Raw genomic sequence first — 22,978 nt, 5'->3', positions numbered from 1 at the left:
CAAAACTGCAAACTCCAAGACTGAAGTCTAGGGCGTGCACAGGCTGACCCTTAACCTCATAGCAGGGATCCACCTGGTTTCACGGGAGAGGGCTGAGGGGAGGGAGGACTCACCCCAGGGTGGACTCTGGGCTCCCCAAGAGGGGGACAAGGTATTACTGGTATTCCCTGCGACTTCACAGAGGATGACAGCTGGCATCATGGACCTGCTGCTGCAAGACTCAAAGAAGCAAGCCACTGAAGGCAGCGAGACCAACCACTGTGTGGGAAGCCCAGGCCTGGAAGGGGTAGCCTCTTTGATTTTTGGCTCCAGGTGGGAGATGAGACACAAGGACCCTCCTGAGAGAGCCAGAGCCCACACAGGAACCCACCACTAAGAGGCAGGGAAGAGGCAGCTGGGAGGCACTCGGAGAGGACCAGCCATGGGCCCCCCCCCACAAGGCCCCTTCCCATTGGGCATCAGAATGGAAGCTGTTGGAGAGGTGGGATGAGGGGGGACGGATAGGGGACAGGAGCCTGTGGTGAAGGGCAAATTCCGAGTCAAGATGGATTATGAATATTGTACAAGTATGTGTGTTAATTATAATTATTATACAAGTATCATATAATTATCATATGATAATTATGGATATCCTGGCTTCAATTCCAAAATCTGTCCCCACTTTGCTGTGTGGCTCTGGGCCAGGCCATTCCTCTCTCTGAGCCTCAGTTTTCCCATCTGTACAAGGAGGAACTGGACTAGACACTTGCTAAGACCAAGTCCTTCATGTCAACTCCATCAAGGGGGCTCCTGAGAGCTCAAGCTGTTTCTTATGTCCTGGAGTGACAGCTGCATACCAACCCCACTGATCTTCTTCCAGCTCTTTGGCCATGCTGCCTCAGGCCATTTGCACATGCGGTTTTCTGTGGCTGGAAGCCTTACCTCATTCCCCAGACTCTACCAGGTGCCTTGTTTTACCTTCCCATTGTTCCCTATATTTCTCATAAAACCTAATACAGTTTGTAACTTGATATTTACTTTATCGCTATTTGACTCATGTCTACCTCTTCCACAGGGCTGTGAATATGGAGGTCCAGGGTCCGTGCCTGTTCTTTTCACTGTGATTCTAGCATTCCATGTTGTACCTAGTGCAGAGTAGGCATTCATTAAATACTAAGACGAATGAATGAATAGTGGCTGTTACTATGATTTGGAGCCAAGAAGGTTAGAGAACCCAGTTCTGACCACCCCAGAAAGAGACAGTCCAATGGCACGTGCAACTCCCTTCGATGGCTTTCCTCTCTGAGGGCTGACCCCTCCCCGCACCCAATCCCTGCTCCCTGAGGGGACAGGCTCCTGTAAGGGGTAAGGGGGAGGTGGCCCCGACAGTGGGAGGGGGCCGTCCATGTCCTCACTGCCCTCTTGACACTGCGAACCAGGGCTGAGGTGCTCTGTGAACCGTTGAGGACATGGGCCACTTTGGTGCAGGCGCGGAGGCACCTCCAGGGGATCTTTGCTAGGCCAGGCCACCCGGATATTTGCCACCTTAGGAGTTTGCCAAGAGAACATGATTCCTAAATGTGGGCACACTCATGCGTGCCTGGAATTCAGATGTGTGTGTAAACACGCATACACGTGCACTTACACAAATACCTGTGCTGAAAATACAAGATGCATAAATACACACCCACACCAGCTGCTTGTGCACGAAGCATATCATGTCCACGTACACAAAGGCACGTACAGAAACGCGTGTGCACGCGGTTCACGCTCATACCCAACAGGAGTGCATGCAGGGCGCCTACAGACGCAAGCATACAGGTTTATACAAATACACCGCATGCACGCGCGACACCGTCAACTCCTCTGTTCTGGACTCCTCCAGAGGACTTAATATTCCAAGTAGTCTTAGTAGTATCCTGCTACTGCCCCCCCCTCCAAATCACTCCACACCCTGCACAGCGACCTCCACTTTCCCAGCCCTCAGCCAACCACACAACTGGCATCCTACAAATAAGGCAAGGGAGATAGCTTCCAAAACACTCCGCTCCGCGCCAGTTTCCTCCTCCTTCGGTCCGGGTCACCTCGTTCTTTCACCTTGTTCCTTACTGAGACTCCACCTCCTCGCTCTCTGCGACGAAGCCGGGGCACCCCCTGGTGGCCGCAACCGGCAGCGCCGTTCCTGGCAGCCTGGTCACGAGGACCTGGAGGTTGTGGATGCGCCGCCTCCAGGTGCCCTCCCGCCGCCGCTGGCCCTTTCCTTTTCCACCTGGTCAGGGTGGGGAGCACTCACCGCCTCGGGGCTGTCCCCCGCCTTGTCTCTGTCTGTGTGCATCCTTCGCAGGCAGGTCCTGAGGCCCGTCGCCAAGCTGGGAGCGCCGGTCTCCGCTTGTGTTCCAGACCCTTGAGGGAAGGAGAGGCACTGACGAGAAGTTGGCCCAAGGCTCCGGTAAAAGTTGCTCTGCCACTTCTCCAGGCCTCAGTTTCCTCATCTGCAAAGTGGGGGTAATCAGAGCACCCACCCGCCTCGGAGGGACGATGTGAGTATTAAATGGCCTAATGTGTAAGTCATTCAGCACAGGCCTGTGGAAGCAGCCAAGAAACCTATTACTCTCATTTTGAGGGAAACCTCGCTCTCTCTTCTTCCTGGTTTTCATGGGAGACAAAGCCACCCATTTGAATCTCACTTCCCAACAGTTGCTGGTTTCAACGTTGGTTTCTTTCTCCCATAGATGCTGTCCTGTTAGGAAAAGAGAGGGCTGGACAAGGAAGGAATTCTCAGGGTGTCTGGATCCCAGGCCAGGGTCAAGATGATGGTTTGGCTTCCCCACTTCATGGGGCTAATAATAGTATCCATTTCACAGGATTGTTGGGGATATTAAATTAGATAAAGCATATAAAACACAGCGCCTGATACATACTGAGTACTCAGTAACCGTAACTATTACTATTTTTTAGTTTATTTATAGACAATTACTGTCAACATAACAGAATGAAATTAAATAATATATTAAAAGTGCTTGGTATAATGCTGTGAAGAATATACATGGAAACTCTACTATTTTTGCAACTTCTTATGAATTTAAAATTATTTCAAGAGGAGGGTAGAGCTCAAATGGTAGAGCGCATACTTAGCATGTACAAGGTCCTGGGTTCAATCCCCAGTACCACCTCCAAAAATTAATAAATAAACCTAATGACCTCCCCCCACCAAAAAAAATTAAAAATAAAAATAAATAAGTCACCTAGAAAATGTGAAAAAAAAAACTTCCATAAAATTATTTCAAAACATAAAGTTTAAAAGATGATTCTATTTGAGTGAAAGACCGTACTTTCACATTGGAGTAGGGGTTCCTGCGGGGATGGGGGCAAATTTCCTAAGCAACGGGGAGTAATGGTCAATCTGGAAGTAATCCAGCAGGAGGGAAGTAATGCGGAAGTTGTGGTCAATCCAGAAGGCTGTGGGTCAGGCTGCCGGGGGCTCAGCTACCTCCATCTCTTCCCTCTAAGCTTCACTTCTCTTTTTTCTATCTGTCAAATGGGGTACAACAACAGAACGCATCTCCTAGGGCAAGGTAAGGAACAAGCCAGGGCACGTGGATGCCTCTGGAACAACTGCCTGGGGCAGGGAAGCCCTCAGTAAAATGTGACCTAGCATTGTCCAACCACATCAGAATATGATCAATGAAGAACCTCTTCCTTCAGTAGCAGGGAGACCTGGGAAAGACTCCTTACCTACTGAGGGAGATCAGAAGAGTGGTTACCCTGGCTGGGAGGGGGGATTAACTGGGAAAGGACACAGGGGAGGGAGCCTCAGGGTGATGGGCCTCTGGTGTTAGTCACACAGGTACACAAATCAAGTGGTACGTACATGGTAAATATTTGTGCACTTTACTGGCAGTTTGGAAGGGGCTGTGCTGGGACAATTGAACGTTTGGAGAAGAAAAAAACTAAGAAGTTGGGTTTCTCACATCAGATACCAAAATTAGTTTAAAAAAAAAAATAGAAAAACACATGTAGGTGGATAGTTAGTCTGCTGGACCAGGAGGACTTTCTAAGCATAAAAGCAATGAAAAAAGGCATAAATGAAAATAAAGAGCATATAGGACTGTAACTCCCTGCTTCCCCCGCCTCTGATGCGGGCAGTCACTCAAAAAATATTTGTGGTATGAATTAAATGAATGAATGATTCAACGACAGTCTGCTGGGTGCCTGGCAGCATAGAAGGGGTTTGGAGCGAGGGACAGGATGTGCTGGTGCCTAAAGATGGGGCCTGGCCACCAGCCCTCTGGGTGGCATCCTCACCAGCAGGGGTCCCTTGCCTTAGGCACAGGTTCCTGCCTGGGGGCAGCCCACCTCTGTGCAGGAGCAGAGCTGCTTGTTCAGAGTAAGCAGAGTTCGTGTGGAAGGTTTCCTCCCTCCCTGCCCGCGCCTGCGGCCCCTCGGACTCTGCAACTGCGGGGAAACAGAACAGAGAGGCTGTTGGGATGGGCTGCCTCCTTACCTCTTCCAAGCTCAGAGCCCCCGGTAGCGATTTCCCAGGCTTGTGCCCTCGCTCAGTCCTAGTAAGCTAAGCAGCAATTGCCTAGTTTGAGATCATGACTCTAGGAAGCAAGTTTCTAGGCTGAGAACTCAGGCCTTTTGACCCAAGAAGTGATTTCCCAGGCTGAAGCTCAAAGCCCCGGGATTGAATAAAAAAGCTTAGCGCTCAGACCCATTGCCCCAGGAAGTGGTTTCCTAGCTAAGGCCCTTGCCCCAGGAAGTGATTGTCCAGGCTGAAGCCCAGGGGCCTGATGGGAAAAACCCATTCAAGGGCCCAGCTTGTCCCCTCAGGGTCCCTTCCTAGTCCTCTCAAGCCAGAAACACAAGTAACCTGGAGGCAGACGAAAACGCTCAGAGGTGTGCACGTCCTCTCCCTTCACAGAGCAGCTCCTCTGTGAAGCCTGGAGGATTCCCAGGGCCCTGGAGAATGAAGGGCACTTACACGGAGGAGACTCAGAAGCCCCGGGACTGACCTGGTTGCATTTCATACCTGAGTCCCCATTCTCTAAAGACACTTTCCATGTGACCAATTGGGAACTGTCTGTAATTTGCGCAGGAAGTGTGTGTCCCAGGAAAGGCCTGGGTTTAGTGTCCCAAATGGACCAAGGGTTGAAACACACTAGACCATTTGGCAGCCGGTAACCTTGGACCATTTACTTGACCTTCCAGAGCATCTGTTTCCTCATCTGAGGAGGGAAGGGGAATTCTTGTCTCACAGGGGTGTCATGAGGGTCAAGTGAGATGTCACATGTGTCCAGCACATAGAAGGTCCTCAGCTTGGTCTCCTCACCCCTCGGGCTTGGCTGTGAGACACCAGTGGCTCAAACCTCCCTCTCCTCTCCTGGGATTCCTGTACCTGCAGTCCAAGCCCCCCAGCGCCTGGCGTAGCACCTGGATCACCTGGCGATGTGGGCCCGTGGGATCCGGGAACACAGTGAAGCCAGGAGCACCAGGGCCAGCCTCTCTCTCTGGGCAGCAGGAAGGACAGGTTCCGCTGTGGGCTGGCATCCTCGCATCTCCCCATTTGCTGCTGCTGCTGCTGCTGCTGTGGGGGGAGGGGGGCGGACTCGGTAGGCAGTGTGGGCGAGAGGAAGGCTGCAGGGCACTCCCCCCACACACCACACACAGGGACAGATGTCCAGCCTCCTTCCAGGTGCAGCTGGCTCAGCCGGGCCACCTACAGGCAGACACACACACACAACACACACACACACACACGCACGCACGCACGCACGCACGCACGCGCACGCACGCGCGCTTCTGAGCCCTGCCCACTCGCCTGCACTACAAAGGTGAAGTGGAAAGAACAGCTTTAAAAACCAGCTACGAAACATTACTTGTAAAGCCATTAGGGTTATTATTACCTACAACCACCCGATATGAAACAAGACTGAATTAATAACGTCCCTGGCTAATGTGGGTGAAGAAAGCAGCCATGACCCAGGGTCTGGCCTGGCCACTCACTCCCTTGGTGCCTTTGAGCAGGTCACCCTCTGCCTCTGGGCCTTGCTTTCCTCCTCTGTGAAATGGGGATGGTGACATTTGCTAGGAAACAGGAAAGCAGCAAAAGTGTGTTGCGGGTGTGGAAGGGGCAGGGGTGGGGTGGGGAGGGAGGATGCTCAGGGGGCAGGAAACAAGCGTGGCTGAATGTGGGGTCCAGGAGGGCCTCGCTGGAGATTGACATCTTGCCTAGGATGTGAGGAGTAGGAGTTCATCATTGCAAACATGTCGAAGTGGGGCATTTAGGGACAAGTAAGGGACATTCCTCTCGGCTTCCCTGGCTTGTGTCCTACTTCCTGGACCTGTTTTGGACCAGGAGCCTCTCTTCTTGCTCTCTGGCCAGGATGGAACGCTGTGGTCTTCCCCAGATTGCCTGGCCCTCCTGCCCTCATCTAAGGCTCTGGGTGTCAGTGACCCCTCCCCAGGTGGCATATTTGCCTTTACACTAAGAAGAGTGGGCCCAAGTCCACAGGTCACTAAGATGATACCCAGGCGATCCCCCTCCCCAAGGGGGCCTAGCCCCTTCTCCAGCCCATCAACCCTGCTGCCTCAGGAGATTTCTTGAAAGATCAGAACATGGTGCCTCCCCAGGACCTCCCACAATGCTCCAACCCGGAGAAGAACGGGCACTGTGGAGCAGGGCTGGGCACTCAAGTCGGGGCCCAGGTTCAAATCCCACCCCCAGCAGTGTGACTCCATTTCCCCATCTGTAAACCAGGGACAACCAGAGAGCCTACCTCACAGGAAGCACGTGAGGGTTAAAAACCATCACGTGTGTAAAGCACACAAAAGAGCATCTGGTCCACAGCAAGCGCTCAGTAAACATGATCTCTTCTTATTGTGGCTTAGGTGTATGGTAGACACTTCATAGGTATTTGTAAAATGAATATTTGTCATTAAAATCAACCTGATGACTCATCAGGGAGTGAGCTTGAAATGAGAGAACGGAAGTTCAGAGTAAGAGCCCCCGGCCCTTTGCACAGATGGGAAATTGATTCCCAAAGGTCAGGATGGCTCACGTTGGTGTCAGGTCTGGGCTCGATCCCCACAACTTGTCAAATGAATGGACTTGGCCAGTGCCCGCAGGTTTGGCAGGGGTCTCCTGAGCACAGGAACCCCTTTGTTTCTTTAATAGGGACCCACACCCTCTGGCCCTGCCCTGGACGGCGGGCCAGCCTCCCCGGAGGGCCTGAGTGTACTGCCTTCACAGACTCGCGCTCCTCCCTGGGGGGCCTGAGCGGGAGTCTGCAAGTGGAGAAGAGCTGGATCTCAGGAGGCATTTGTGTGTCCACCGGTGGAGGAGACTGTGCTGGGGCTCCCAGGGAAGCACCTCACTCGACGGAATCCTCTTCCCTCCGTGGTGAGCCTCTCCCACCCGCGTCGGCTGACTCCATGGAACACCAGGCTGGGAAGAGATGGCAGGTTGGCTCTAAGGATGACAATGGGATGAAAGAGTAAGAGAGGGTCCGATACTTGAGGGGGTGGGAAGGGCTCTGTAGAAATGGGACAGGATTCTCGAGCAGAGTCTGAAAATCTCCTCTTCTTACCCCATTACTCGTACATCAACAGGATAGGCTACCTGATTTGTGAAGCCCATTAAAAAATGAATACGTGGGGTGCCTTGTGCAAAAATTGAGAATTTCCAGGCGACAACAGTAGAACTTTAAATGAAGCACGAGGCTCTTCTGAACATGTGACCCTGTGGGACTGCACAGGTTACAACCCAGGGGAAGCTGGCCCTGGACACAGAACTCTGAGTGCAGGCCTGGGCATATATTTTTCTGGGGCAGGGGCTCTCAACTGTCAAGGTCATGACCTGGAAAGGCTGAGAGTCAGTGTAACTGAGGTGAAGTGAGGCTCCCTGCTTCTCACCACCACCTCCTTCCTCCACTGAGGGAGGCAGGTGCTCCGAGAGTGAGACGTACGGGCAGACCGTGGAGTGGGGCAGGCCTTGGTGGTCCTGCGGACAGAGAGATGTGGGTGCAGGAGAGATGGTGTTTAGGACATCACGTGGGGTGGGAGGAAAAGAGAGGCATGAAGGGGGACTCCCTGGTTTGTGGCTCAAGAATGAGACCAGTCAATGGTGGTGCTGTTCACAGACACAGGGACAAGCTGGCTGGAGATCGGGTATTGTGTTCTGCTTTGTTGAGTAGCAACAGGAATTGAGAATCCCATTCTAGCCGTGAAAAGGCACCAAGCAGACAGATCATGGAGCCCAGGAAGGAGATTAGAGTGAGATACATCTGGCGGTCACCGGCATAGAAATGGCATTAATCCCATTGGGCTCAGCGAGCGCTAGAGCCCTGCTAGCGGCAGATTAGTTACCTGCACTGCCCCTCTGCCTTCTCATTGTAAAATGGAGATCAGAATAACATCCTCTTCATAGGATTCCGTTAATGAGCTTGTGAATGGTTAGCATGGGCATCCAATGAATATCAGCCATTATTATTATTATATTATTAAGTCTTTCTCCTTCCTTCTACAAGTACCTAATGAGCCCCCACCATGTGGCAGGCATCGCTGTGGGTACAGAGACACGTCAGTTATCACGCATGTCAGAAGGGGACACGAACTACAGTGAAGGAGGATGTGGAGCCGCGTCAGAGGGATGGTGCAGTGAGGAGAGATTACAGTGTTAAGGAGGATGGTCGGAGGGGGGCCCTGCTGAAAAAGTGACATTGGAGCAGAACCTACCAGGTGAGGGGCATCTGGAGGAGAGGGGGTTCCAGGCAGAGGGAACAGCCATTGCCAAGACCCTAAGGAGGCAGGTAGGAGGTGAGGTCGTAGATGTAAAGGGTAAGGGGACCTTGGGAAGAAACTCCTCCTGGCAGAGGTGGCTGGTCCTTGAACATGGCAGAAACAGGGCTCCCACACCACAAGGCAGAAGGTTCTCTGACACGGCGGAGACAGTCAAATCCCCAGCACGGTGGAGGGAGCCTGGCACCCCAGCGTGGCCAAGGGAGCAGGCCACCAAGATGGCAGCCGCCCTAGGCTTTGGGGGGCCCTGAGGCTCCTGTTTCCAGCCCCCTACCCCTGAGAGGGGTCTCACCTGGCAGGACGGGCTCAGCAGCAGGTCCTCCCCTCCTCTTGGCTGTGGAGTGTCTCCTCCTGACAGAACTTGGCAGGGCCTTTGCTCCAGGGCTCCCAATCCAAGCATAAGTATGAGTCATTTTCCTCTGAATCTGTGGAGGTACAAGACAAGGCCTCTTGGGTGGTCACATGCTATCTCCTATTCCTGACCCTACAGAAGCCCCCCGTCAGGGGGTCAAGGCGGAATCGTGACGTATGGGACAGCCCTGAGACCTCAGGAAGACTTCAGGGCCTTGAATGGTGACCAGGGATCAAGAAAGGTTGTCCTGTGACATTTCCACTTTCTAGAGGAGGAAGGGCCTTGAAGGTGAGCAAATGACCTACCTGTATTGAGCATGGTCCGGGAGGGGTCACTGAGGAGACACAAGTCCACACACCCACCCATTCATCCATCCGTCCACCAGTTCACTCATTAACAAATACCTGAGAAGGTGTATACAATGGTTTTTATTACAGCCCTGTTTTATGGTGACACACACAGACACACACGAATACCCTGGAAACCATGTGTGTGTCCATCACGGTTGACGATGTGTTACACTCACACCGCACAGTCCATCTGTCCAATGGTGTCTTGAAGATGTTACAATGCCTGCATTAGATCTGTATCTTTTGACTTGCAGGATGTCCAAGGTATATTATGAGAAAGTGGCAGAGAAGTATATAGTAGAATCCTTTAAAAAAAAAAATAAAGAATGCCCCCCATTTTGGGGGAAAACCTCCATGTGTTATTAAGTGGGTAACTGAGCTTGCTTACACGGCTTATCTGGGGAAGGCAAGGTGAGAAAACAGGGGGGGTGGGGGAGATGATTATTTTTCTCAGGATACCCAAGTTGTTTCACTGGTTGCAGAGAAATAAAGGAGGCTGAAGACAGTCCTTAATGCAGATCAAGAAAAGGCTGAGCCTCAATTTCTTCATCTATAAAATGAGCATAATAAAACGGGCCTCTTCTGTAATGAAGGGTAACTGAGGTAAGACAGGAAAAACAGGCACTCAACAAAGTTGGCAGTTTTTGTGAGTGATTTAAAATCAGTGTGCTGGCTCAAAGTGACTGTTATTCACTAGAGACAGTGATTGTTTTTCGAACACATACTGTACGCCAAGTGTTTTGCATGCATTTTCTCATTTGATCCTCTCAACCTCCCAAAGGCAATTACTAGTGTGATCCCTATTTTACAAGGAGGAAGGTTCAGGAAGGTGAAGTGTCCTGGCTCACACAAGGAAGTGGTAGCGCTGGCTCCCGGCTGCATGGTCCTTTGCAGTTCCGTTAGGTGCCCTTGTTTGAAGTCAGGGAATTCAGAGGCTTCCGCCTCCCTCCCCATGCCAGGCTGTGGACTGGGCTTGAACCCGGTGGCCAGCTTCTCTGGGGCTCAGCTGCCCACGATCTTTTCTTGCCTCCACGTCCTTCTCACCAGGCAGCTTCCTCCTCCTCCCCACTTGCTCCCTCCTCAACTTGGAAAAGCCCATCCTTGTCGGCCACGTGGCACTTCTGCTCAACCCTCTGCCTTCTGGGCTCTGAAAGCGCCCTGCTGAGCAGGGCCAGGAGGGAGTGACGTGGGGAAATCAGCCATTCTTGTCTGCTGTTCATACTGGATTCCGGGCAGAACTGATTCCAGTAGAAAGTCCACGGCAGGGTTTCCCGAGCCCCAGCCCTGCAAACCCTGGCAGGCCCAGACCCTGGGTTTGAGCCAATTCTCAGCACAAGCGCAGAACAGAAGCAATAATACCAGGAGTTCCAAGACGACAGGGACCCTGAGGGAGGGCTGCTCACCTCACTTTAAGGATGGCTTCTCTTCAATTCAAAATTAACAGAAGGGCATATTTCAAAGTGAGGTGTTGGTGGGTAAGCAGCCTCTCAGGAGAAAGTCTGAGAAGGGGTCGGACAGGGCAGGTTGTGGACGACATTAGAGTGAGGCCTCCGAGGAGTCCGAAATTACCGGAGGAGACCATGCCTTGGACCTCAGGTAAGGTGACCCACTTTCCGGAGGAGCCACCCAAAGCCACTCCGACACTTCCTCCTACACTGACAAAACCGACACTGACTGGATTATTTCTCAGCCTACAAGCACCTGCTAAGTGCCATGTGTGTACCTGTACGGTGTGCCCTGCCCTTGACCTACATGGCTCCACAGCCCCAGGGTAGCGACCATTATTATCTGTAGATGAGGAAACTAAGGCTCACAGAGGACTGGCCCCAAGTCACATAACTGTAGGTGGCAGAGCCCAGATGTGACACCAGACAATCGGCACTCTTAAGTACTACCCAGGTGTGTGGCCTTGGGCAGGTCACTTCTTTCCGAACCTTAGTTCCCTCAGTTGTACAAGGATTATTTCACAGGGTTATTTTAAGGATTCAATGAAATAACGCACATCAAGAGTGTAGCAGAAGGCCTAGGACAGTGTTCAAAGAAGCTGTTGTTATGAACCATTAAGAGGCAAGGCCGAAACCTGGGCCCACGTCTCCTCGACTGGAGAGATGGGCTTTTCCAGCCCCTACAGAGACGAGAGCTCTGACTTCTACCAGACACCAGCCCTGGGCCTCAGTTGCATCTCTCAGGAAGGGCTGCCACCCACCCTGGGAATATAAGGAGAACACACTTTAAACAAAACATTTTCAGGAAGCTCTCGCCAGGAAGTCCCAATCCTTGCACAATGACCAGCCTGCACACTGAAGATTGTGGCGCAAGTCGGGGGTGAACTGCTCGGCCTGCCTGAGTGCCGTCTGACCAGAGCCGGCAGCAGGCTCAGCGCCCTCCCTGCCCGGCGGGCGGAAGGCCATGGGGCTGAGGAGCAGGACGTGGGAGGGCAAGCAGTCCCAGGAAGAGGCCCCCAGGTGAAGGGAGTGCCCGGGGAGATGGGATTGCCGAGTAGCAGAGGGTCATTCCTGCCACGTGGCCAGGCTGCGTCCCTGGCCCTCCACCTCCAGCTTCACCCTGCCACCCTGCCTCTTGGTGGTGTGCTGAGCTCAGGGCAAGTGTCAGTCAGCTTCCATGATCCTGTGTCCCACAGAAACCCAGATCCTACCTGACGTGTGGTCTGGGCAGGAGACCATGGGAGTGGTCTTTGGGTGCCCGCTTAATGCCTAAGGCTGCTGGGCCCTGTTGTGCTGGTTCCTTGCTGTGAAAGCACTGAGCCGAGGGCAGAGAGAAGCTGAAATCCAGTCCCTGCTCTGCTCACTGAGCCTGTGTCCTGGCTGCATTCACAGCAAGGGACACCTTTTACTAATTCATCTGCCCAGAGGGACCACCTACCTCTTTCCAATTTGTACCAGCGATCTTACGTGCTAGTGGTGGCTCTGAAGGGGTTCCATCCTTCCTCCCTTCCTTCCTCCCTCCCTCCCATCCTTCCTTCCTACCTCCCTCCCTCCCTCCCTCCCTTTCTGATTCAAACTCTTCTAAATTAATGACTGATCACAAAAACAGAAAGCATTTACTACCATGCTGAAACATACATTTGACATTTGACAATATTTCACACAAAAATTACAGTTGTTATTCTGTTTATATATTTTACATTTTGATAATAATAGCTCTAAAAGTAGTGCATGACTATTGCTTGTTCAGAAGTAATATGAATTTTGTATACACCATAACCAATTCCAGGTACATTTCTGCTCCAAGATTTCTTTATTTTACCATAAATATATTTGTTTATAGTGCAAAACTAAATTACTTTACCTTCTATATCTTAACTAAATTTGCGATCACATTCACCACCATTTCACATGTACCAAAGACCTATAGTGCCAGCGGCGGCCCTAAAGGGACACAGGCGTGCACACGTATGTATTGCTTTCCAAACTCAGTATTCACCCCTGGACTCTCGGTTGAGAAACTCTAAGCTACCAAGTCAGTCCTTTCCTCTTACAGGTGACTGCTTGCTAACTCGGAGCCAGGTGTTAAGACACCTGAAGGAAACCCCTCTCTGTGCCCTATTCCACCCTCTGCTCAGCGCTGGGATTGGGGCCCAGCCTGGGCGGCTCACCTTGGCTGAGCAGGAAGCGTAGCCACACAATGAGCAGGAACAGCAGCAAGCCCACGGGCAGGCAGAGCCAGAACACCAGGAAGGAAAACGTCAGCTCATTCACCAGCGGCACCAGAGGGTACTTCATGGTGCATGTGTGGCTAAACTGGGCCAGTCTGAGCTGCGCTGGCAGGGCTGCCCTGGGGACCCGGCGGGCAGGCCCACACTCTGCTCTCAGCCCAATTGTGACAGAGCCAGTGACGTAATGAGCAAGTCAGTGTCCTTCAGGCAAATGAGGAGCTGTTTTGGACCAGTGGGTAGAAGCTGGGGTAGCGAGACAGTTTGGCTGAGAACAAACTCCACACATCAGTGGGAAGCTGGTCTGAGATAGGCCTGATTTTGAGACCAGAGCATTTTGTGGAGCGCAGGTTGGAAAGTAAGGCAGACCTGGTCCCAGGCTCGGGGAGCAGCTACAGGAAGTGGGGTTAGACCCAGGGGAGACGTGGAGTGGAAGGACCTCCTTACAGGAAGACGCCGGCCGGGGGAGGGCAAGGAGGGCCAGGCACAGCAAAAAGTGGGTAGGGGCACAGCTGGGGCTTGGCGGGCCAGGTGTTTACGGGCCCTCAGCCCAGCTGTGGGGTGACCTGAGTCCCCAGAAGAGGAAGTCGGGGAAGATGGCATCAGAATGTGCATACAAGAAGCATGGTGGCCAGGCGAGCTGTGCCACTCAGGGCCCAGGGACCAAGACCGGGAGCTGGGTGGTCAGGGTTGGGGGGATTTCTTGGCAGTGGGTCCTGAAGGGGCTGAGGTCAGACAGAGCTGAGTAGCACAGGTGGGAAAGGCCTGAACACACATTTCCTCACCAGACCCCCAGACAGGGCGACTGTGCAGTCAGCCCAGGGGTAAGCGTCTCGGGCTACCAGGAGCCAGCCGCACGTCCTGGAGGGAGCAGACAGAGCAGGTGTGGACACACACCTGCAGGGGAGGCAGCTCCTAGCCCTGGCTTCCAGGCACAGTTTGGGGTGGGGGGGGGCACACATTAATGTCATATGGACTCAGTGCCAGGCTGGAGGGGTGGCTCTCAGCAAAGGCATGCACTGTGACTGCTCAAGCGGTACAACCACCCACCACGTGTGATCTAGGCATTGAGGTGCTAATCTGGCCCCATGGAACCTTCTGCAGTCAACCCAACTCAGAGCCAGCGGGCGGAGGGATGACCTCCCCTGCATCTCTCTGCTTTCCTGACCAGCCAGCCCTGGCAGAGCTCAGATTTTCTGCAGGCAGGGAGAACAGGTGGCCTTTCTGTGTCCCCGATAGTCAGCCAGCCCCTCAGGATCTGCTAGACTCTGTAAGGGGGGCCTTTGCTGGCAGTGCTTTAGTTATACAAGCTCCTTCCAGCATGGAAAAGCAAATACTGTTCTTTTAAAATTTATCGAATTTTGAGTATTTCATGATACTCTACAAAAACAGAGTAAAAACCCACTGATCCAAATTATGAAGGGCAGTCAAAGCAGAGCAGACACCCCCTGCAAAGAGTAAATTAGGAGGAACATCTATGCAAGAGTCAAACCCCTAGCCCGCTAACCAAAAGCACACAAGACATTGTTAGATAAGAATCTCCTTAAAATTTAATTGACTAAATGTATTACATTCAATATTCCATGGGGTTTCTTCTGGACAAAGGATCTGCATAAATACAAACAAGCCTCTGGGCCTTCTTCCCTAACCGACCAGGAGGAAACACAGGAGGCAAGGGTACATGGGACACCTTCGTATTTACATTTCGCCTTTACTTTACAGGTCAGTGCCAGAAATATTTACAGAAAATACAATAAGAAAAAGATCATGTCTTGGCAACATACCAAAATTCATACAAATTGTGTATATGATTTCAAGCAAATAATGATACTGTTTTTTTTTTTTTAGCCACAACTGCCAAGCCCTTCGGAGGAGAAAGATGTTCTTGGTCACTGCAAGAGACAAGGACTTGGGAAACTTGGTTTGCTTCAACAAATATTTATTGGGCGCCTACTGTATGCAAGGCACTGTGGAATCCCAAATTATACCTTTCCCTCACCATTAAAAAAAAAAAGAAGAAGAAAGAAAAGCATCTGAAAAACATGAATTGATACTCTGAGAAAACACTATACAGTACATGGCTTCTTCAGCTACTGAGAACCTACAGTTTGATTCCACACTGAACGGGTGGACCGCCTCCGATCTCTCCAACTCAGGAAAAGAGGCTGTCATGGAAATCCTTAAAACAGACCATCTAATGCAACTTACCGTTTCATGTAAACATATAAATCAACTCTTTTTGCGAAGATATAACCTGAATGGGTTTTAAAACGGTGAATGGAGAACTACCGGCAGGAGTGTCAAATTACCTCCGATGTATTTCCTACCATCTACTACAAAACAGGTCTTTGAGCAAGTCTGACTCCCATTTTCTTTGGGTAAAGTTCCAATAAATTTCCTTCCAATAAAAATAAATACACTTTAGAGAGTCTATGCCTCTCTAAAAATCACTCTGCAGAACTTGACGAATGCTTCCTCAGCGTATGCAGAAAGTAACCACTCATGAAGGCCTCACACACATAGCCTGTAGGCAACTGACATTACAGGCCAAAGATGTAGGTATTTTGCTTTCAAAATGAGTCCAGAGGAGAATGGGCTGCCTCAGGGGACCTGAGGACCTGGAAATGGAGAAAAGCATGTATGTGTGTGGTGTATATATTGCCACGACAGGAGGGGGTCAACCCACCAGGTAACTACTGTCAAAGGGCCAATGGGCAGGATGGAGGGTCTGAGGGGGAAGCACTGGACAAGAGAGCCCGCTGAACAAGAAAAAGCAAAAGCCCTCCTCACTGTCCTCAGTGGTCCCGTCAGAGAGGAGAGAGCCCCCATCCCCCAGTGTGAGAAGGAACTGTGAGACCACCTGCCTCTGTCCCTTGCGTAATGCTTTCCTTCCTTGTCACCAAAGGCCACGCTCATCCACGCCCTGGAGCATCTGTCACATGCAGCAACTTAACTGTTTAAGCCAAAGATCAAAGTGGTTCTGGCTTCCCCCTGAAGGTTATGAGCCTATGTTAGCAAATTTATCAAGTGGACACTGAAGATTGTTACTAGGGACTAAATATGCTCCTCTGGCATTATTCTACTCAAAGTGATTTTTTACAAAGGCAGTTAAAGAACTTAGCAACCGTGAACTCAAACCCAATACTAGTGAAAGGTCCAAGCGTCCTCACCACACTCCCTTTTTAGGTAGATGTACTCTTGAGCATCCGGAACCAGCTCTGGATGAGGTCTGGGTACCCCACGTTCTATCTGTGCTGTACACACTAGGGTTCCATGCCTTTGGGAGCTGCACAGCCCTAAATCCATCCCTCCTTCCTTGGGAGACCACAAAGTCTTCCAGATCACAACTGTATTCAACACAGTTGTTCACTGATTTATCAAAGCCATTAGAAGTACAAAGATATGCCAGAAATTAGAGCAAACTGAGGCATCAGGAAGCCCTCCCCTAATCACACCACTGTTCATTTTGCTGACAGCAGTGTTGTCTGAAGAGTCACACTGAGGCGGTATTCCTACAACAGTTATTTTTAACCTATGGAATGTTGTAAGTTACACATCAATTTATAGCCGCCTTTGTCCAGGTCCATGAGAACAAGGGCCCATTTTTCCCGTGAAACGTCAATCTGGAATTCCCATGAAAGTTGTTAGACCTCACCTTACATCTGCTGAGCTACTAACACATTTTTAGGACAGAACTTGCTGATCTTTATCATATATCCCCATCTCCCATGATACCATCTGGAAACATCAATTTATTGCCCAGATTAAGAAGAAAATCGATTATTGAATAATATTATACCCTGAATGGAAATTGGAGTCATAGAAGGAGGAGGTTACCTTTACCTGAGCTTAAAACAAACATGAAGAAAAAGGTACGGCAAACTTAAAACCCAGAGCTGCTATGCCCACATTTCTTGCTCATAGATGACAAAATATATACTTCTGGAATAGAAATATCCGCACAGGGAATTGGGTCCTATACTATCCCCCACCCTCTAATTAAACTACCAAACATCAAACCCAACAGACCATTGTAGGCCTGACCTACAGAGTCTACCAACACCAGAGTTTAAATGGGAAATCACCCCTTATACAACTGTGATCACTCCTCTTTGGACTTTCAAATGTCACTTAGTTTCTTAACATAAACATAAAACAATCTCAATAAAGTAGAAAGCACATAAGAGTAGAAGGAACGAGCAGTGTACACTCTAGCACTGTAACAGGAATCCTTGTAAGGATGTTCTGGGTTTGGCCACCTCAAAACATTTATCCCTGGCAGAAAAGTAGCAGCGAGGTAACAGAAGTATTTCAAAAACCCGGGCAGGGATTTGTTGTGCCTTCAGCTGGCAAAGTCCAGAAAATTTGACAACAGCCATTTCTAAAAGCAGCCACCCAAGGAGGTGGTCACTAACGTTTGTCAATTATGATGAAATCCAGTAGCTCTCTGGGAGAGATCTGAATTAGTAGCGCTGAGAGGCTATTTCCTGAACCCCAAATTAGAATCCTTCATAAACTACTGCAGTTTCCTGCTTGGTCCTTAAATAAGAGACAATGCATGAAACTAAATAATGTTCAACCTTAGTTGTGAATTTATATTTCTTAATATTTAACCAAGAAATTACCAAGCAATTGCAAATGGTTAACCTGTCATTATGTCACTGAGCTAGACAATAATGGAGAGAGGGGAGGCATCACTACTGTCTTGTAACTTTTAACTCCACGAACTCCACATGTATCCCCATTAAAGGAAAGGGCCATGCTTCTGTTTCAGATCTGTTCCTGGGCTGCCCAGAAACTGAGGCCTGCAGACAGACCTTTGCAGTGATGAGAATGATAACCTTTTGAAATGTGGAGAGAAACTATGAAATATTTTAATGTCAGACTTCTTATCAGAGCAAAAAACATTTACGTTCTTTTCCGTCAGTTTGACAGGTGGATGACAAATGGACCTACGAATGGGCAGAAAGTTAAGATTTCTTTTCTTCTCCTCCATGCTATCAACATGAGTCTTTAAATGTCCTGGAATATTCTGAGACAGATTTTACTTCTGAATACAACCTCCTAAAAGGTGAGGTATAAAACTATCTTCAACTTCTTATTTGCAAATTCGAAACTACCAATGCACGTGTTTAACTGAGATGCATAAAAGCCTTTCTCCTCAAAAGGCTTATATTTAACTAAAATTGTCACTTTTAAAAGAAAGTTTATGGCTAAAATGTATATCATCATTACCAGCAGGAATATGATTGTGTCTGGGAGCCCATTCCACTAGAAAGCCGAAAATCTCCTCTCAAATGGGTTTATAATGTTTCCTCTATTCTGGTGATTAAACAGTAAGCTCTTGGGGAGTGATTTGTTTTATTTTTTACAGTGATCACCTATCAAATTGTTTTACTTTGATATTATAGCCCCAAACTGGAGTACAATAGTCCTAGACAGACAGTGGTCTAAGAACTGCAGTTCTTGAGTCCAACCTCCTGAAAAAGTGAAGTATAAAACTCTGGCTCCAACTGCTTGTTCCGGTACTTGTTGACAATGTCGGTGATTTTCTGTTTCCGGCGCACATGTGGTGGACTGTAGGAGTCACTCTCCAGTCTCTTTCTTCTACAAATATTAATTACAGTCTGCCTCACCAGAAAACCTTAAAAACAGAGAGTTTTAAAATCAAAATCTGGTGAATAACCAGTCAGCTAGTAAACTACCAGTAGTCAAGCAAACTATTCTCTGCGAACTCAAACTATTTCATTCCATTTGCAAAACTCCCCATCCTCAGAGAGAAAAACAGAAATCTACTAAGATAAAGCTGTTAGAAGACCCAATGACAAGGAAAAACAGTATCAAAATCTGGTCTGACAACCCATTTCCTGCCCTGGATTACAAACAACTATATTCATTTTCCAATAATGGAAGTTTGTGAATTACAGTTCTACTCATACTTGCTAGGTTAAACACAGTGCTTCGTTTTTAACAAGAGCCACAGCATTTTCTACATGCGGGACCTATTAAGTAGGATCACCACTTCCTTATTTCTACTTCTTTTTGGTTCATAAAAATGTTAAAGAAAAAAAAGAAACCTCAACCCTTCAGCCACACAGGAAGCTTACCGAGCGCTCGCCTACTGACAATCATGCCATCCACAAGAGGGATGACCATGTTAAATTTTCCAGTGGCTCCTTGAATTTTTATCCGGAATAATCCAGTGTTTAAAGGGTGGATGAAGATGACAGGAACTTCTTTTTCAAGAGTAGTAGATCTTAAGACAAGAAAAGAGAACTCTTTTTACCCCAGATATTCAAGAGTTGAGGTTCCCCACGTGTAACGTAAGAATACCAAAGGGACTTACTGCTCTGTGTTTGAGAAGAGCCAAGTGGTCAGTCTGCTCACAATCCTCTTTCTGGGAGCCCAGTTGAAGCCCCCCTACCAACACCCTGACTCTGTGCATCGCTGGGGTTGGGCTTTTTAATTCTTTTTTTTTGGCAGGGGGGTAATCAGATTTATTTATTTATATACTTTTTCAAATGGCGGTACTGGGGATTGAATCCAGGGCTTCGTACATGCTAAGCATGCACTCTACCACTGAGCTATACCTTCCCCCTGGGGTTGGGCCTTTTAAGCCTGACCCCAAAAAGGGCTTAAAAAATGTGCTTAGAAAAGCACTGGAGACACAGGGTGGAATGGAAGGCCAGAAAAATGTATTGTGGAGAGCTATCAATCTAGCAATCAGCTATGGGACTTTCACTTGGATCCTTTCTCCTTGTAGGGAACAAAAGGAGGGCTGACCAGAGGCCAGGGAATTCCACCACAGTCACTGCTGGCACCTCAGATCAGAAGTGGGATTAAAGCTTAGGCCCAGCGTAAGAATCCCTGATATAATTTTTTTTTTCAGGGGTTGGGACAGGATGTTGGAAGGATTAGTTGCAAGTGTTCTCAGCAGAGGTGATAAACGGCTGAATCTTTGCACAGCCAAAGCCCTCAAAGCCCCTGGACGGGTAACAGGTGTCAGAGTCAGCACCCATACCTTTAGAAGACTGAGTTACACACTGTGTGCTGGGGATATGCTAAGGTATCTAGAGGTACCCGTGTTACTCTTCGATGCTATGTGTCAGGATTTGGGGGTTTTTATTTTTGTTTTGCAACACATTGAACTTTCTTTCTAAATAGGTAAAGTGACTTTGGCCAAAGCAACAGTCAATTTTTCAAGACATTTACTGAAAATCAATCAGTATACTAATTCTGTCCCCAAGACAAATTCTGAACTTTTCTAATCTGCTAAGAAAATAAAAGTTTTACAGTCTAATCATATTAGAACTTCTGACCTAAAAAAGATTAAAACAACAACAGATACAGTACAAGACACTTAAAAGTTCTCTTCCAAACTAGTTCTAGGAAAGTCCACCTCATGAAAACTATTCTTTCTCTTCAGCAAGACAGTGTCATGGAGGAAAAAAAGAAAAACAGGGCTGTTTTAGATTAAGAGACCGAAGGAATTAACACCAGATGCAAGGCCCTGAAATGGATGCTTGTTTAAACAAACCAGCTATAAAGAATAGTTTAGGGAAAATGGAGAGATCTTAATATGAACTGGCTTCTAGATGAAATTAAGGAACTGGCTTGTACTAACTTTATTATTATGATAATGTTATCTTTGTCTATTTGAAAAGTATTCTTAGTTTTTAGAGATGCATACTGATGTACATAGAATGCCAGAAAATGTGTAATTTGCTTTAAAATACTTCAGCATAAAAAACATGGAAGTTTCAAGAATGACTTGCCCTATTCTAGAAATTTAATATGATAATGTTAAAATAAACCACCTTTACTGACTTCATTTCTACAATAATCTAACAGTGCTAGACTAAATTCATCTTATATACAATATAAACCAGACCATGTAAATAGAAGGAACTTACTCAAAGTTAAAACATCAAGTTTAGCTTGACATAAATTATTTGTTTAAACCAAAGACAAGCAAGCAAAAAACTTCCTGTACAGATACATTTTTACTATTCTTAGTAAAAATATATTTTTATATACATATATTATACTGTGTTTATCCTTTTCATGCATGAGCAGCTAAAACAAAAATCTCAATTTCACAATAAATTTAGTATTACATTTTACTTAGAAATACTTTTTCCATTAAATAGCTCATGTGATGAGGATACTTTAACTATCTATCCAAAATTTTTTTGACCAATTTAACCCCATTTTTTCTATCAAATATTGCTACTCTATTATCAGTCTTCATTAACACTTAATTGCCTCTACTTTTCCATCTTTTTGCCTCAGATTATGTAAAACATCAATTAACCACTATGCCATTTAAAAATCCTTGCTAATTTGATCACCTTCATTTATCTAAAAACTTCTTTCTTTGATTCTGTTTTCCTTATTATGTTTACTTCTTATTGCCTTTATCCCTTTTGTTTCATTAAAGTCTTTATTTCTTAATTAAACTGCAATCAACATATTATTAAAAAAAAACAAACCAAGTTTCCCTATGCTTAAAGACAGCCCTGATAAACTTTAAGCAAGTAAGAGTGTACCTCAGAGAAGTGCTACTATTTGCAGTAGTTTCCACGCCAGTACTGATTTCTGTCATCAGGTCTGAGAGGGGAAAGTTTTCTGGAAGAAAATAATAGCATTACAATCAATAATTCCTTCCTATTTCCCAAACAAATAACAGGAAATCTAATTTCCTAATCTCTCCACACAGTGGGCAACAAATACACGGACTGTGCTACCCTAAAATATGTAATCCTAACAATTCCTCACAAATTAAAAAATAATTCTCTCTCAAGACATGTTTAAGTTCATCTAAAGAAACGGGTTTTCAGAAAACATCATCTACAGTCTTTGAGGGCTTGGAAAGGGCTTTAGAAGGGTTGGAAAGCAACTATCACACTTTTCCTACAAACTCTGAGCTGGATGAGATTCTAGGATAAACATGCATTTTTAATGTTCTTATGGAGCTTACATAAAAATCATGAGAAACTTATTCACAGAAGAATCCCTAAGGACAAATTAATCTTTATACTAAAACTAGACAGTAGGGTCTGTGGAAAGAGGGTGAAGGAAGTGCTCCCCCTTCCCCTTTCCAGAGGTCCTGGGATGACTGGGAGCTACATGCAGTGGGACCAAGAGGCAACAAACTAGTAGCTGTCATACCAAGAAGAGCTAAAGGCTTGGTATCCAAAGATTTGAGTCCCATCAAATCTTCACAACTATGAAATAAGTGCCAGGAGTATCTCCACTTAACAGCTGAGTGACCTAAGGCTTAATGAAATCCAGGCTTGCTGGACTCCAGTCCCAGCTCTTGGCCACCATACCGAGCCTATACTGCCACTCCCTTTAAACATTTAGCAAGTGACTGTCATCCTACTGTGATCTTATTTATGGACAAAGTCCTTATACAATACCTATATCATCATAGCGTTCCACCCAGACTACAGAAACTCTTGTCTCAGGTCCAAGGGGAGGCACAGGGCGACACTGAGGCAGCCTCTTCATTCTGGAACTGGGACTGAGCTATATGAGGCAGAGAAAAGCAGATGAGAGACAAGAGACAAAAAACAAAAAACAAAAAAACTCACTTACTAAAACTACAACCACACATTCATCAAGCTGCCCAGTGACAGTATCAGGCCACAGGAAATCACTTCTAGAAAAAAGTATGAAATATATTTGCAAAAAAGCCCTTCTTTGGCTTCTCTGTTTATCAAGTCTCAACCTAGAACAAGGAAATGAAGGCCTAAAATCTTCAAATGAAAAAAAAGTAAGGAATATTGAACAATTATAATTGACATTAATAAAAATTAAGTT

The 22,978-nt window shown here is 47.7% G+C and overlaps 2 protein-coding genes across 6 annotated transcripts in view; both read right to left on the bottom strand.

The window, feature by feature from the left end:
* Positions 1-7,104: 7,104 nt before the first annotated feature.
* On the bottom strand, positions 7,105-19,987 carry ADIG (adipogenin). Of its 2 annotated transcripts, XM_032462295.1 has the most exons (4): positions 19,975-19,987; positions 13,097-13,306; positions 9,071-9,203; positions 7,105-7,450 (listed from the first exon to the last, which is right to left on the bottom strand). In XM_032462295.1, the coding sequence occupies exons 2-3, from the start codon at positions 13,221-13,223 to the stop codon at positions 9,085-9,087; spliced, it is 246 nt and encodes an 81-aa protein (XP_032318186.1). In that variant the 5' UTR covers positions 13,224-13,306; positions 19,975-19,987; the 3' UTR covers positions 7,105-7,450; positions 9,071-9,084. The 2 variants fall into 2 exon arrangements, with proteins under 2 accessions (XP_032318186.1, XP_006188692.1); XM_006188630.3 differs by lacking the exon at positions 19,975-19,987 and having other exon boundaries at positions 7,105-7,426; positions 13,097-14,559.
* The window catches only part of RALGAPB (Ral GTPase activating protein non-catalytic subunit beta), an 84,570-nt gene continuing 76,578 nt past the window's right edge, over positions 14,987-22,978 (bottom strand). For all 4 annotated transcript variants that reach the window (XM_032462292.1, XM_032462293.1, XM_006188628.3 and 1 more), the window contains 4 exons: positions 22,576-22,684; positions 21,703-21,781; positions 19,261-19,409; positions 14,987-18,797 (listed from right to left, as the gene is read on the bottom strand). In XM_032462292.1, coding sequence (XP_032318183.1) covers positions 18,604-18,797; positions 19,261-19,409; positions 21,703-21,781; positions 22,576-22,684 — 531 coding nt within the window. In that variant the 3' untranslated portion in view covers positions 14,987-18,603. The remainder of the gene's footprint in view (positions 18,798-19,260; positions 19,410-21,702; positions 21,782-22,575; positions 22,685-22,978) is intronic.

This window comes from Camelus ferus, chromosome 19, assembly GCF_009834535.1.
Source record: "Camelus ferus isolate YT-003-E chromosome 19, BCGSAC_Cfer_1.0, whole genome shotgun sequence".
Classification (NCBI taxonomy): domain Eukaryota; kingdom Metazoa; phylum Chordata; class Mammalia; order Artiodactyla; family Camelidae; genus Camelus; species Camelus ferus.
The sequence above is the reverse complement of the archived record's forward strand: the minus strand, read 5'-3'. Positions and strand labels throughout refer to the sequence as shown.